The following is a 15,294-nucleotide window of genomic DNA, read 5'->3' as shown; positions in this document are numbered from 1 at the left end:
AGTTCAATAAAATTTTCAATGTGAGTCAACAAACGAGATGACCTGGCCTTTCACCTGTGACCTGTATAGAAAGGGTTAAAGCTTTGGCTTTCTATGGTTATATATAATATATAGTACTTGCATTTTGCAGTTTTTATGGGTGTTTTTGCATTTGTTACCACTACCTCACCTCCTGTGGATGGATATTCACAAAATTTAGTATGGAGGTTCATTGGATCCATGGGAACATACATACAAATTTTCAGTTTTGCATTTTGCTATTTTTATGGGTATTTTTTACCACTACCTCAATCTTCTGTGGATGGATCTTCACCACATTTGGCATGAAGGTTTAATGGGACCATGCAGAGATACATGCAAATTTGCAGTTTCACATTTTGTGTTTTGCAATTTTTATCGAAGTTTTTGCCTTTTTTACAATTACATATAAGGGAAGCAACTTTTCAGGTTCTGAGATAACCTTTGATTAATCATGAATTTACATAACTTCCCTCCAGAGGACAGGTACTCCAGCTAGTAAATAATATAGTACAAAACATCAGAAAAAACTATTGGCAATTTTTGGTGCCAAGTTCATTTCTATACAATGATAATAAAGTAGTTTAATTACATTTTGAATGCACTTTGTCCTGCCCATGGTGAGAAGGTTGTGATGTAATTTTCAGTTACACACTTGATCCTATCTATTTTTTTGTTCAAAATTGCTAGATAATTTCTTATACCAACAAGTAAAAATCAACCTGTCTTTAATTTTTCTACCAGTCACAAATGATTTTCATGCTTCAAAATCAAAATTCCAATTGTTTTTTTTTTTAAATTACACATATAAATCAGACTGAAACTAATTCAAATATACATTAAACTTATCAATCAACCATAACCGGTGAATTATCTCCTCCTGGCTCACTGTATCAAATAACACACTTGATTATAAATACAATCTGAAAATAAATGTGTGGCACACTCATGGAGAAATATCTGAAAAAAGTGATCCAAAGTAGTTTCTAAAAGTGATATAGAAAAAGCTTACTCCTTTTTCTGTTAAGTGTTTCATGCCTTCTGCTACACCAACTGCAAGTTCCAGCAAATGAGAATCTGAGAGGGAAGTCACACGAGTACCAGATGTCTGTCGGCTACGTAATACATGGCCTCTCAAGGTAGTTGAATAGTGTTCCACTACCAAATATGATACTTCTACAAAACAATATAAAATAGCCATTAAAGGATAAGAGAAGCATGTTACAAATAAATGTTTTTTCACACGTTTCAGTTTTATTTTTAAAACTTGTTTTTCTTCTTTTCTATGTGACTAAAAAATTTTATTATCTTTACATATACAAGTATGGCACTAGTTGTTACACTTACTTCTACATATGTTGAATAACTTTCAGGAAACAGAACACTTTTCTATTTCCTGAATCAAATAATAAGAAAATTATCAGGAAATATAAGATGGAGGACTCTTACATATATTTTGGAATCTATAATAAGCAATGAAGTTAAAACAGTATTTAAAAAAACATATCTACAGCAATTTAAGCATCATATAATTCCAAGGTAACCTTCTTCATAACAAGCTCCAATAAATTCCACAACATTTGGGTGTATTCCAAGTCCAACCATAACATAAAGTTCACCCAGTAAATTTCTCTGATCTTTATCTGTCAGTCTGGAAACAGCTGTTCAAAACAAATGAAATAAACATCAGTTAGTGTAACCAATGAAACAATAATAAGGCATAAACATGAAATACATTGAGTACTTAATAGACCATACCAAAATCAGAAAAGATTGTTGCATTTCACCTAATCTCACCACTGACATATTCTCAAATGAATATTTTGAGTTAGTAATAAATACCACTAAACACATAAATCTTTTTTTTTTTTACTTATTACCATTTAGTCAGCTTTTTTATATAATATTTGTCACATTTTCAACTGTGGCCTATTTTAATCAGAGACAAGCAGTCAACTTAGCTTAATACCCTTATATCAAAATGTATAATATTTTATACCTTACACTCTATTTAGTAAAATATCTGATATAATACAGTGACAAATTTTTGGTTGTTTTAATACAAATGTTTCATATATTGCTCAACACATGTTCTCAGTTTTAAAAGAACTTACAGAGGAAATGAATCTAGATCACCATAAGTGTATATCAGTACATTTATAAATTTAATTGTTTGTTGTTAAATACAAAACTACAGAATAGGCTATCTGTGCTGTGCTTCAATCTCACTGTTGAGCCATTGAGGGTGGGGCAACACTTTAAGAATGATATAATTTTTATACTAATACCGTAGTGGGTCAATAAAGATATGAGCCATGGCATCAAAGAGCACAAGTTCTCAAACACCTGACAATGCTGTCATGGGTTAGACTCATAGTAAATGTGTTTAACAGAACCTTTCCTGGGAAAAAATATTTGTATAACACTCTCACTACGAGCTCGGTCAAATTGGCTGAGTTCATGACTCCAAACTGACATTTATAGTTTCCATAGCTTCCGAAATGTTTTGTGTATCTTCATGAAATTTTGCAAGCTTTCAATAAGTATTAAGAGTATTTTGTAAACAAAAAATCTGAATTTTTAAACAAGTATCTTCATTAACAATTTCTCTTTGAATATATTGAGTCAAAGTGTTGACTGCTCTGAGTGTAAAATGATTTTCATGTTAAGATTAAAAATACTTTTATTCCTCTGAAAACTGTCAAATTTAATTTGTGTAATCTTTAAAATCTCATTAATAAATTTCAAATTTTTTTTTGGTAAAACTTAACATTTTATCTTTTATTTTCTCTACCCATACAAAGTTGGTCAATTTGACTGACTTCATAACCACCATAAAAATGTGAAATAAATCTAAAGTTAGCATTTTCGTACACTGAAAATGTATTTTCGATAGATACTTACCTCCACTAATAAAATAGTTTTTCTCCAATAGCACTGGCCCAAATTTTCAATGCACACCACTAACCTTCAACCTCTTGCTTCTGCATACCCACATGCAAATGATCATGCAGCAGCTCTCCACCAATAGGAGCACAACACAATTTCTATTGTAACTAGTGCCCTCTTCATATCTGCACCTACACCTTATATCATCGGAAGTGGGGAGGCTGGGTGGGAAATGTGAGAAGAGGTAAGTATCTATTAGAAATAAGTTTTTAGAGTTGGAAAATGCTAATTTCTAATATGATATCTTACCTCTTCTCAGAAATAAGCTAGAATCCCACATTGAATTGATGGAGGCCAATAAACAAAAATGATTCTTCTTTATGAAGTGCCCAAAAAGAGACCAGAAGGCGTGGAACCAAAAAAGAACATCACACTTCAGTGAGAGACCACACCACATCTGATACAGGTATACTCTTTGATCTTTTATGACAATCATGTGAACATAAAAGGCAGAAACACATGAAGGAATCCCAGAATATGTATGAACAATGAATGAGAATCCTGGGTGGGGGGGCTAGGATGTGACAGACCATGGTGGTAGTTTGACCTCCTCCAACATCAGGCAGTATCTTGAATGGTACATCATATCCATGGTAGGTAGATCACCTAGAAATGGGAATTGGTAGGGAAGATGAACTTCAGTACCAAAATCTATCACCACTTGCACACATTTCCAACACAACCAACATCCAACAGATGGTAGGAAGGTGGAAAACCCCAACAGGATGACATCTCTAGTCCAAAACCTGATGGTAATGGGTATAGTACATCCAGTCCACAGTAGGAGGAGAATATCCAGCTATACACTTGCAGGAAAATGTGCTGTATGCAAGTACAACCAACACCACATCTGCCGGGAATTGATATACAGCAGATGGTAGGAAGAGGGACTGCAAACCTGGGGCACATCTCCAGTCCAAAACCTGGTAGCAGTGGGCATGTGTCATCCAGTCCACAGCAGAAGGAGAGAAATCAGCCAGCACACATGAGGACTTCCTTAGCTGGACCATCTCCAACCAACACCAGACCCACAGGGAAGGAACATCTGGAAGATATTAGGGAGGAAGAACATTTCAGCCTGAGGAGCACACTGCAAAAATATACATATTTTTTTTTCATGACACGGTGGAGTGTTTCAACCAAAACCTGGCAGCATCTGGAAGTTCACATTTTTCTAAATTGAAAATGTATTTCCAATAATACTTACCTCCACTGAAATTTATAGCTATTACACAACTGCCAGGATTTCTTCGTTGCCCATCTAAGCATTGATCTGATTTCTTCTCGCTTACTCCAGTCATTTATACCCCACTTAATTACCCTTGGCATTATTTAATTTGTGATATTCTCCACCTACAGCAATGCACCCTCTATCCTGGTACTGTATATAAGCACCTCATTCAGATAATTTTATCACTTTTTCAAGACTGATACCATCTCAGTCTAACGCGGGCTAAATGTTAACATCCAAAACTTACCTACATTCCACTGACACTTATAGCTAGAATCCCACATTGAGAAGGTGGAGGGGCCATGAGGGCATTCTCCATACAGAAAGTGTCTGTATAGATCATGGATGTACCAAGATAAGATTGGGACCCGAGAACTACATCCTGAACTTAGTTTCTGTATCAAGGGTGGAACTGTACATGACTAATCATCACTATAGGCCATCCCCAACCAGATAGCTGAGATTCCACTACTTGGGGTTGGAATTAAAGAGTTTTGGTCCTTATATCCTATGTTGGTGGCTAGGGCAACTGGACTGCAATGTTACATATATATATATATACTATTGACTGAATCCCAACCTGTAGGCATAGTGTGATGTGTTCCAAACCACCGGAATCATGACAAAAAAGTAAGCAACACCAAAGTGAACAAACCTTCTCCTCCACCTGAAGAAGACTGAAAAGCAACACCCCAGGCTCAGAATGATGGGATTATATATGCCGTACTCAACCAAAGGAACAGGACTCACCCAGTCTGGAATTATGAACATTCTTCCTCACTCCCCAACCAAGTGGGCAAGGACCCACTTGCCCCCGGAATTATAGGGAGGTCGTGGAACAAATGTGTTCAATCAAAGACCCAGGATAGGACCACTCAGCATTCAGAATTATAAAAAAATAGTGAACACCCTTCCATGAAAAATGTACTGAACCGACATTGATCAAAAAAGAAGGGCCATGCACACTTCAACTGGACAGCTGAGCATCAAATCTGAACCAGTATTATGAGTAGACTCCTGTGCAGGCTGGTTCTACTTCTACCGACTTCTTGGAAAAAGAGCTCCAGGGTCCCGAGTAGGAGGACCCCCAACTTTGTCTCTTCTCTAAGAGTGGAGAAATTCACTCTTAACATTCTGAAGGAAAAGCCTCTGTCCACCACCAGTGACTGGAAACTGAGCGTGGTAAGGACTCCCTAGCTCCACTATTAGAACCTGAGGGGTAATGAGCACTGGGGAGCCCTGAGGAACAGCGCAGTATGTGAATCAAGTTCCCTAAATTTTTAAAAGCAAACCGACCCAAATTTATTCAATCTTATGATTGGCAGAAATGGGCAGGATCCCTTTTAGCTTTACTCATACTCATGATAGTCCATGAGTGGCAGTCCAGCATAGTATGGTAATACCACTTGGTGAGTTCCTAGGTGGTCTTATGGACCACCTTATTTCTACAGAGCCTGTTAGTGATGCTTTGTCAAGAAAAAATAATAAAGTTTATCTGAATGAGGTGCTTATGCACAGTACCAGGATAGTGTGTGCACTGACATAGGTGGAGAGTATCACAAGACAAATATTGCTAAGGGCAATTGAGTGGGGTATAAAAGACTGGAACAAGTGAGAAAAAGTCAGACCAATGCTTAGATGGGCAAAGAAGAAACCTTGGTGGTTTAATAATAGCTATAAGTGTTAGCAGAGGTAAGTATGTTTTGGGATTGTGCATCAGATCTGCTGTTGGACGAACATCACATCATCTACACAATATTAATCATAAGCAGACCATCTCCAACCAAAACCAGACCCATCGGGAATGTACACCTGGAGGAAGGAGGAATGTTATAGTACGAAAAACTATCAATCAGGTATATAGACAGGAATATGGCATGGTGCTACAACCAAAACCTATTGGCATCTGGAATTGTATACCAGATCCAAGGTAAGAAGTGCAATACGCCAGCAATACCTGCAGAATGCCACTGCTTTACTTTCATCTGAGTGGGATGATTCATCACTCAGGAGGACAGGCCTCCATAATCCACCATCCCATAATATAGGAACTGGTAAAGAGCTACCATGTCGACGGAGTCAATCAACCAAAACCTACTAGCATCTGGAATTATACATCAGGTCTGTGGTAGGAAGAATCTCAATGCGACAAAGCATCAGAGATGCTTTACTCGTGCGAGTCCATGAGTGTACAGTCCACGACAAACATATTTATGAAGCAAAAAACCACTAGAGAGAACTACTACCAGTCCTATGGAACACCCGATCTCTGCAGTGTGTAGAATCCAAACCTGCAACATAATGTTTAGTCATAGATAAGAATTAAACAGACACACACAATGAACACTTGGCAGCATCTGCAATTGTACAGCAGGTCCGTGGTAGAAACGGCTATAATGTAACTGACACTGAGCATGTTTGCAGGATGGACAGTGCAGATTTTTGAAGGAAAATAAATAAATATATATATATATATATATATATACCTGGCCAGGCACCACTTTCCACAGAGTGGTATCTACAATACACTAACAAAAGGTCCCTGAAAAAGAAAAGTTTGAAAAAAAAGCAACCTTTCACAATACTAAAATGCAAATAGGTAAATAAATAGTAAAGAAAAACTAAGTGAGTAGCATAATAAAAAATGTTGACAAATCTGCAAGCGAAAACCAACGTGTCTGTAAAGTACTACTGCCTATCAAGAAGTGACTAATGAGTGCAGATGTGAAGAGGGTGCTGGCTACAACTGGAGTGGTGTCACACTCCTATCGGTGGAGAGCTGGTGCATGATCATTTGCATGTGAATAGGCAGAAGTGGGAGGCTAGTGGCGTGTGTTTAAAATTTGTGTCAATGGAGGGCAATGCTAGTCGAGAAAAGCTATTTTGTGAAAATAGGTAAGATATTGTATTGGAATTACCCTTTTTTTTCTTTCTAGGTTGACTTTACATTGTACCATGAAACTACATTTGTTTATCCTAAATAGCTTTAAACTCATAACAATATACATCTGTTTATACTCAAATTTTGTTTTATTGCTCTTTGAATTGTGTCTAACTAAAAATTCCTCTACACAAGTTGTAAATCACTTAGCGAATGAGTATCTCACATTATCCTATCAAATTATGTAACACATAGACTACTTGCAAGCATACCTCATGAAAATTTTTTTATTACTATTATAATTTTTAAAAAATTTAAATAACCTAACCTAAAAGGTTTCTAATTTTTACATTTTAGTTACTTTTATAATAATAAATAAAGAATAGACATGAAAAACAAGAAATATAGTACTTACCTGGGTCTTCTTTTTTTTTTTTGCAGATGACTGTCAATGAAACATAACCCTACTTTTTTCTAGTAATAATACTACTCCACTAAATGACTTTTTATTTAATTAAATAATGAACCAAAGAACACAGAATAATAACATGTAAAGAAGCAGACAATGTCCTATAACTACACTGATCTATAAAATCAAACTTTTTTTCTCTCTCATCAAAGATGTACATTTATCTAGACCAGTTTTGCATGCTGATTCCAAATATGTTTTCGTTTTTTCCCTAGCATATCTAGTTATCAAAATATGACTGGTGTTAATTTCAGCACAATTTATGTAATAATCATACATTAGACTAAATAATGTTACAACTTTAATAATTTTTCTGTATAATTACCATAAATGTTATACACACCATACACTTGGTTAAACTGATACAGTACACACTTATAGAAAAAAAAGAAATGCACAACAACTTAAATTATAATTAAGGCAATAACTTTTAAATTTGAGTGGTCTCATCATGAAAACTTGACATGCTAGAAGAAAACCAAAAACAGATTTCGAATCAGCATCCCAAGAGCTATCTAGCCCACCTATAATTATATATGATGAAAATGACTTGTTGGCCAGTGATATCACAATTTTTTTTGGCTTTGTAACTATGCGACAAAGCTGTTAAAAATTCAACTAAGCTCATCTACGTGTTCCCATGGGAATAAAGTTTGAAATGGAAGCAAAATATACAATTATCTGTACAGAAAACATTTGATACATTTAAAACTTAGGCTTTCTATTTCTTATAAATAATATAGTATTAAACATTGTGAGAACTATTGGTAATTTGTGAAAGAGAAGACGTAACAGGTGGGTGTGGCTATAGGAGGTCTGATTTTCTAGTTTATGGCTCTGTAACAAAATAAGATTGAAGGCTAAAACAATTATGCTTTGCCCGTGTAATAACAATATTATGATGAATAAGTTAAATTTTGTACCTCTCAGAGGGGTGATAGATAAATTATAAAAGAGGGGATACCTGGAGAGTAAATGTCACAATTTCCAAACTAGGATAAATTTAGTATTTTTTAATATTGCATTATAAAATTAAGAGCTTAAAACTTATACAATATTAAAATTGGATTATTAGCTACATTTTAGTGCCAAGTTGATTTGTATACCATGACAATAAAGTACTTTAATTAAAGTCTGAATGTAACTCAGTAAAACCTCATAACATACACAGAAAAGAATGCTGTATCGAAAGAGATAACAAGACTCTTAAATAATATAGGTCTAGATCTCTTTCAAGCATCATTTAATTGAAAATTGTTTACAGATTAATGAACTTTATACAATTTTTTGCCCAAACACACTCAAAAATCAGATACAAACTTTCATAAGATATATTTTCAGTCAGGATAAAAAACTTACTACGTGTTTGATGTATTAGAATAGGTATTTCCTCAGTTCTTCGTCTTGCAGTACCTTCATGAATTTCTCCAAACTGTCCATTACCCAGCACAGTATCTTTGACTTCAAGGCATGAACGTGGGATCTGCCAGTACTTTTCTTTCAGTTTTTCATGGAGGTCTCCAAGATCTGCATGTTCATCAATCTGAAGTTTTCCAGGAATAAATCCATTCTCTTCCTGCAAGTTTTTGAAGCAGTAAATGACTGTTGTATTTAACAACTAGAGATGCTAATGAACCTTACAAGCAAATACATAATATACTTTTCTAGTAAGGCAAGCCAAGTTTTAACTTGCAAATCATATGTTAAAAATAGTTTTGATAATTACATAAACAATGAGAGTTAATCTGATAATCCTACCTGCCTGATTAGAAAGAAAACATGGTGAGTTGACAATTACATAGGTAAACACCTAGTTTATCCCCTGGATATCCACAGAATTGATTTTCTTTATACTCAGTTAAAGCAAACTATCTAATTATAACTAATTATTACTCAAAAACTATACAGAATTCAACATTTGGGATCACACTGCCTTAATGAAGAACAAACACAATATAAAGGCTTCAAACTCTGTGTTGTTTTGACCTTTCACCAAAAGGTCAGTTTAACTTCAATATTTGAATATCTCTTATAATTTGACCAAATTTTGCAATACGTGAGCAACAAGTCTCACATTTATGAAATTGGCCTACTGACCTTTGGACATCTTCATATAATAGAACATAATGAGAACTCAAGACTCTTCACTTAACAAGATTTGGCAAAAGTGTAGCAAAATAAAGATTTAAACATCTTTGTTAACATTGCTTTTATGAATAATTAATAGTTAAGGACCCAAAACCCACAATAAAGTTACTTGTTTCATATTTGAATCATCCTGATCATTTTGAATAATCTTAACTTTCTTGCATATTGTTCAGGAAGGACTGCAACTTTATCAAATTTGCTAGAATGGTCTAAACAAACACATGCAAAACAGTTATCGCTGTATCTATATCCTCATATTCTTAACTAACATGCACAGAATGTGTGTTGAAATCCTTGCATTGATAACAAAAAAAAAATGCTTAATTAAAAATATTTTAGGTTGAGAAAACACTGCCTTGACCAAAAAAGTAAGATGAACCCTATATTTATGAACATATCTAATATACAGTAATCAACTCTACAAAACTTGCTGATACTTTGGTAGATACTAGCAAGAACTGGTTTCACAAAAAACACTGTTGTTGGGGGGAGGGCTAAAGTGGTAAAAGCTGGAGTAAGACCTACCTTTGAAGTATAAGATAATAATATGCTTCTTTAAATAACAACATCCTACAAAGTTTGGTGAAAATCACTTGTAAAATTAAAAGGAGTTGATTGCACAAAACTACTACATGCTCCTAAAAAATCTATTTTATGTTCGAAATGTCTGTGGAACATGATTATGAAAAACTGCCACAACTGATAAAAATGAAGTGATACAACTTACAATGTTAAATATCATACCTATAAATATCTATGCATTGTGAAAAACATATTACATTTATAAGTATGCTATAAATGAAAAAAAAAGTTTACACTTTTTTGAGAAAAAGTTTAAAATTTTAATATATGCACGTTTATAATATCATCCATCTCAAATAAAAAAGATACTTTATTTATCTTCATATTCTTATTTACTGCAGAAAAAAACAAACAAGAATTTGTTTACATACATACCATAACTGCAGCTTGAGCTTGAAGAACCATTTCATCAGAAGCTCTTCTCTTTCCATACCTGCTATGCAGTAAACAGTAGACTATGACAGAAAGCCCTAATAAGAAACTACACACACCAATGGCTGCAGCAAGTATGATTGTCTTGGCTGATGATTCTTTCCCTAAAGATAATTTGAACTTTTTATAATACCCAATCTTCACGGATCATACAGTAAAGTGATATATGAAGGTAAAAAATTAAGTTATGCTCTCCAGTTTCACAAATTACTAGCTTTGTGTTCAGATATGAGCAGAAAATTTTGTAAACTCATAAATTTGTAAGATTTGTAAATAATTCTCTTAATATGACTTTCTGGCAATTATTATCAAAAATTAATATTACGTGAAACAAGATATAACCATAACATTATACATGGTTAAATGTATACTCAATATGAAAGTATTTTCTAAGCTCCTTATATTATTGTTATTTATCTCAAAAACCTTGAAGCAACAGTAACTCATTAAAATGTAAGCTCTATATTATTAAGAAATGATGAACTTAACAATATTATCATGAAGAATTAAAAATTCAGCATTTCAAATTAATATAAACATACATGTTGCATTTAATTGAAGTAACTAAAAATAATTTGTCAAATTTACATTCCTTGTTTCAAAAAGTTAACTCTGTGTATAGCCTAGTTTGGGCTGCCACTAACAAAGAAAAATGTTAATACTGAATTCACATGTGGCCTAATTACTTATCCTACAGTTTTTTTAAATTTTATCATGCATTCATCTTTATTACAGAAAATAAAATTAAACCTTCAAAAGAATTTGCATTTGTTTTTTACAACACAATGAAAACAAATGATCGCTTAATTAACAATAATGTACCACTGTTATGTACAGCTTAACAGCCACTAGAGCTATGCAAAATTGTTCAACAAAAGTTTAAGTGCAAAATTGCACAATGGGCTATCTGTGCTGTGCATACGGTGAGAACTGAGCTTCAAACTTTAGCATTATAAGACTTCAAATTTATCAACAAAAGAAAATTTCCTTCATTATAATTGTAGTATAAATGAGAAACATTACAACTGATTTTTGATGAACACTTATTTTAATAATCAAACACAAATAAATATCAAACACACTGAACATAAGTGGCTAGTGGCACAAGACACGAATCATAAATCTAATATAGGTTTAATGCTAAGCTACCCCTTGCAGATAGCACTCGTGCACTTACGTTTAGATAAATCAGTCAAAATTTCTGTTGACAAATTCAGAAATGTACTTGAGTCAATAGAAAAATAAAATTTGGTAAGTATCAGAATGGATTATAGCATCTACAAAAATGATCAAATAGAATAATAGTTTCTACTGGTTATAACAGATGTAACATGCATTCCGCCTTTTTTAGGACACTTGGGATGAAATACTTGTAAGATAAAATCTAGACTTAATAGAATTTCAAGCTTTACCCTTCTTTTCATGATGTTGAATGGAGCTTGTGTCTGAAGACTGAAGGGGAGAGTATGCTTCTTTAGTCACCTATAGAGTAAATTTAAAAAAACAAACAAACTGAAAACAAATGTTTTACAATATTATTGTGTTTAATGGAACATTATTAATTTACCTGAATTATTTGCAACTATTCTATTCTTAGAGAACAATTCATTTATTAAATAAAATCTAATAATCACATCCATATTTAAAATGAGAATGATGACCTAGTTGTTTTACCTTTTTTATTTTTTCACACATATACACATATTTTGGACATATACTACTAATATTAACTAGATGATTTTAATGACAGAGGCAAAAATATTCAATATTTTTGAACTCTATCTTCTATGCAAAGTACACAGCTTTTAAAAAATGCATAGAAAATTTTTTTATTACTTTATGCTAAGAAGAAACTATTATGATAGTCAATACAGATCATCAAATCTAAAACATTATTTTACAAACAGGCTAGGGAATGTGAATACCAAGTCATGAAATTTAAGACTTTTTTTTTAAACTACACAAGAAACTGAAACAATTTTCCAGTGGAAAAGCTAGTCAAAAATTTCTACTGTGAACTGGAATTGACCCTCCATGTTGCACTTCCACCTTCACAATGTCTTCCAGATGTACATTCCCAGGGTTTATTGTTTCAGGTTGTGTTGGATTTGCACATGTTTGTTTAGGTTCTTTGAATGGAGGCTTCTCTTCCCTTCTAGTTCCTCCATCTGAGGTGAATGGTTGTGGGCCTTCCTCCTGCCAGGGGCTGGTTGAGTTCACCCCAGTGCCATTGGTTTGGACCAGAGTTGACCTCCCAACTACAATCTGATGTACCCTAGCCACTAACACATTCCTCTTCCTTTTAGATTTGGGATGGATCACTTGCTTTGCCCTCTGATTGCAACACAACACCAGTTGACTTAACTTGGATGAAGAGTATACCCGGTTCAGATGTGGTGTGGTCTCCCACAGGCGTGTTTCCTCTACATTCCATGGGTGCTCTTCTGATGACTTTGAAGGGTGTTCATCTAAGTAATTTTAAACCAGTCCCTCCACCTGTTCAATGTGAGATTCTAGCTGTAACTGTGAGAAGAGGTAAGTAATCGTATTAAAAGTTAATAGTTTTCTACACTGAAAATATATTTCTGATAGATTCTTACCTCCTCCTCTCACTTTCCAACCCATCCTCTCCACACTTGGTGGTGTTTTTCATGCCTAATTTGGAAGTTAAAATTGGGTTCAACTGCCTAGAAGAAGTCAGCTGCAACAGGAGGGTGTGTCACACACTCCTATTGGTGGAGGGTTGTTGCATGCTTAAACACAGCTAAACCACGTGGTATACATGTGGAATTAGATGGGAGTTCAAGGTTAGTGGAAAATGAAAATTTGCACACTAGAGGGCAGTCAAACCAAGTATAGCTGTAACTGTGAGAGGACGTAAGTACAGTAGTTACTCTTAGATACGACCAACCTATCTGCCATGACAAAATGGCATATCTGACAGGAAGTCATTATTCAAAGGATCAATAACCATATAAAGAATGACCAAGTTCTGGCTGTGCCAGTTGCTATTGCCAAGGCTTGAGCATAATGGTTTATATACTATATAGGTAATCAGATGATGTAGCAAACTGGTATAATAATACTTATGATGGACAACAGTTCAACAAAGATAACTTAAAATTGTTTTTTGTTTTATGTAAAATAATTTATTCATCAATCACATTTATTTCATAAAATATACATATCACATTTTTATTTCAAATATGAAAAACTGACACCAAATATATTTCATTAAAAAAAAATCGCCCATCTTTGTTTGTTTTGCACATTTAACAGGGTCACTTGGAATGTTCCTGAGTGCAGCAGATATGATATCAAAAAGTATTCTGCTGTTCATTTTCAGTATGCAAAAGTGAGGTGAGGTGTTCATGTTTTTGCTTTTCTTGAAGCATTGTGAAACAGCATCTATCTTTGTACATAAATGTAAGGGATTTACTCTTGGATACATGTCATATTTATAAAGCAAGCCACAGAATAACTACTCATTTGGATAATTACTTACATTATGTATCATCTGACCTCTCGAGTAAACACTCATTCTGACTGCTGATTGGCTGGTGAGGGTTTTCCCAGCTTGCGTCATGGTCAATTGCACACTACCCATCAGAATACTCACGTGTCAACTGGTGTAATCAAGCACTAACTGCTGTTGAAATTATTAATTTTTTCTGATCACATTAAATAATCGAGGCAGAGATATTCATATTTTGAAGAATATTACATATAATATGAAAATTTCCCAGCCTCCATATTCATTTTCCTTGTGTGGTGTGGCATCTAATCACTTATCCATTGTGGACATCAACAAACTACAGTTGAATCATCACTAATTCAGATTATAATACATATATGTACACATAAAATCAAATAAATGAACACACAACAAACAACATGTTTATATGTTTTTACTCAAATGAAGAAAAGTCACTAAAGAGAGGTCATTATCTCACCCTCGACCTAAAAATCGTGATCCTATGTCACATCTGTTAGGAAGTCGATCATAGGAGATCAGATCAATGTAAAATCATTCCATGCACAGTAAAAAGTAATATCTAAAAGGAAGTCATTATTGGGAGGAGTCGTATCCACCAGGGACTATTGTAATCATATCATAAATTTTTGCTTTTTTATCCCAAATTGTTATACTTTTTTTTCTTCCTTGCAATTTTCTTTCTATTTTCTTGTGAACTGTTCAGCCTGGTCTAGTTCATTTGTTTCTAAAATATTAGCAATCATGTCATCATCATCCTTGAGATAAATAATCTCCATAAATTTTGGCAATTTTTTGCTTTATAAAATCTCCAAAAATTTATTTTCCGTTATTAAGCATGTTTCTCCAGTTTTTTCTTGCAGGAAATTCACACGATGATAAAACATTTGCATATATTTTCTTGTTCATTTACTTGGGATGTTGCTTTGATAATCAACAAAAAAAAAGGTTATCATATAAAAGTTATTTAATAAAAATTTTGGAATTAATTTGAATTTTGTGTAAATAACTTGCAAATTTCTTAAGTATTCAGAGATGAAAGTGTCCCTTTCCTAAAAATCCTGAAAATAATCGAAGCCAAGTAAGGGGGG

General features: G+C 33.8%; 1 protein-coding gene across 1 annotated transcript in view; it reads right to left on the bottom strand.

Moving 5' to 3' along the window:
* LOC106470697 (putative tyrosine-protein kinase Wsck) overlaps positions 1-15,294 on the bottom strand; it is a 65,002-nt gene that overhangs the window by 23,710 nt on the left and 25,998 nt on the right. Inside the window, exons 7-11 of the mRNA XM_022399331.1 lie at positions 12,123-12,192; positions 10,654-10,814; positions 8,908-9,124; positions 1,563-1,679; positions 1,031-1,194 (exon numbers count right to left, since the gene is read on the bottom strand). Of these exons, the coding sequence (XP_022255039.1) occupies positions 1,031-1,194; positions 1,563-1,679; positions 8,908-9,124; positions 10,654-10,814; positions 12,123-12,192 (729 nt within the window). The remainder of the gene's footprint in view (positions 1-1,030; positions 1,195-1,562; positions 1,680-8,907; positions 9,125-10,653; positions 10,815-12,122; positions 12,193-15,294) is intronic.

This window comes from Limulus polyphemus, unplaced genomic scaffold (genome assembly GCF_000517525.1).
Source record: "Limulus polyphemus unplaced genomic scaffold, Limulus_polyphemus-2.1.2 Scaffold4167, whole genome shotgun sequence".
Lineage (NCBI taxonomy): Eukaryota > Metazoa > Arthropoda > Merostomata > Xiphosura > Limulidae > Limulus > Limulus polyphemus.
This window is presented reverse-complemented; position numbering and strand designations above follow the sequence as displayed.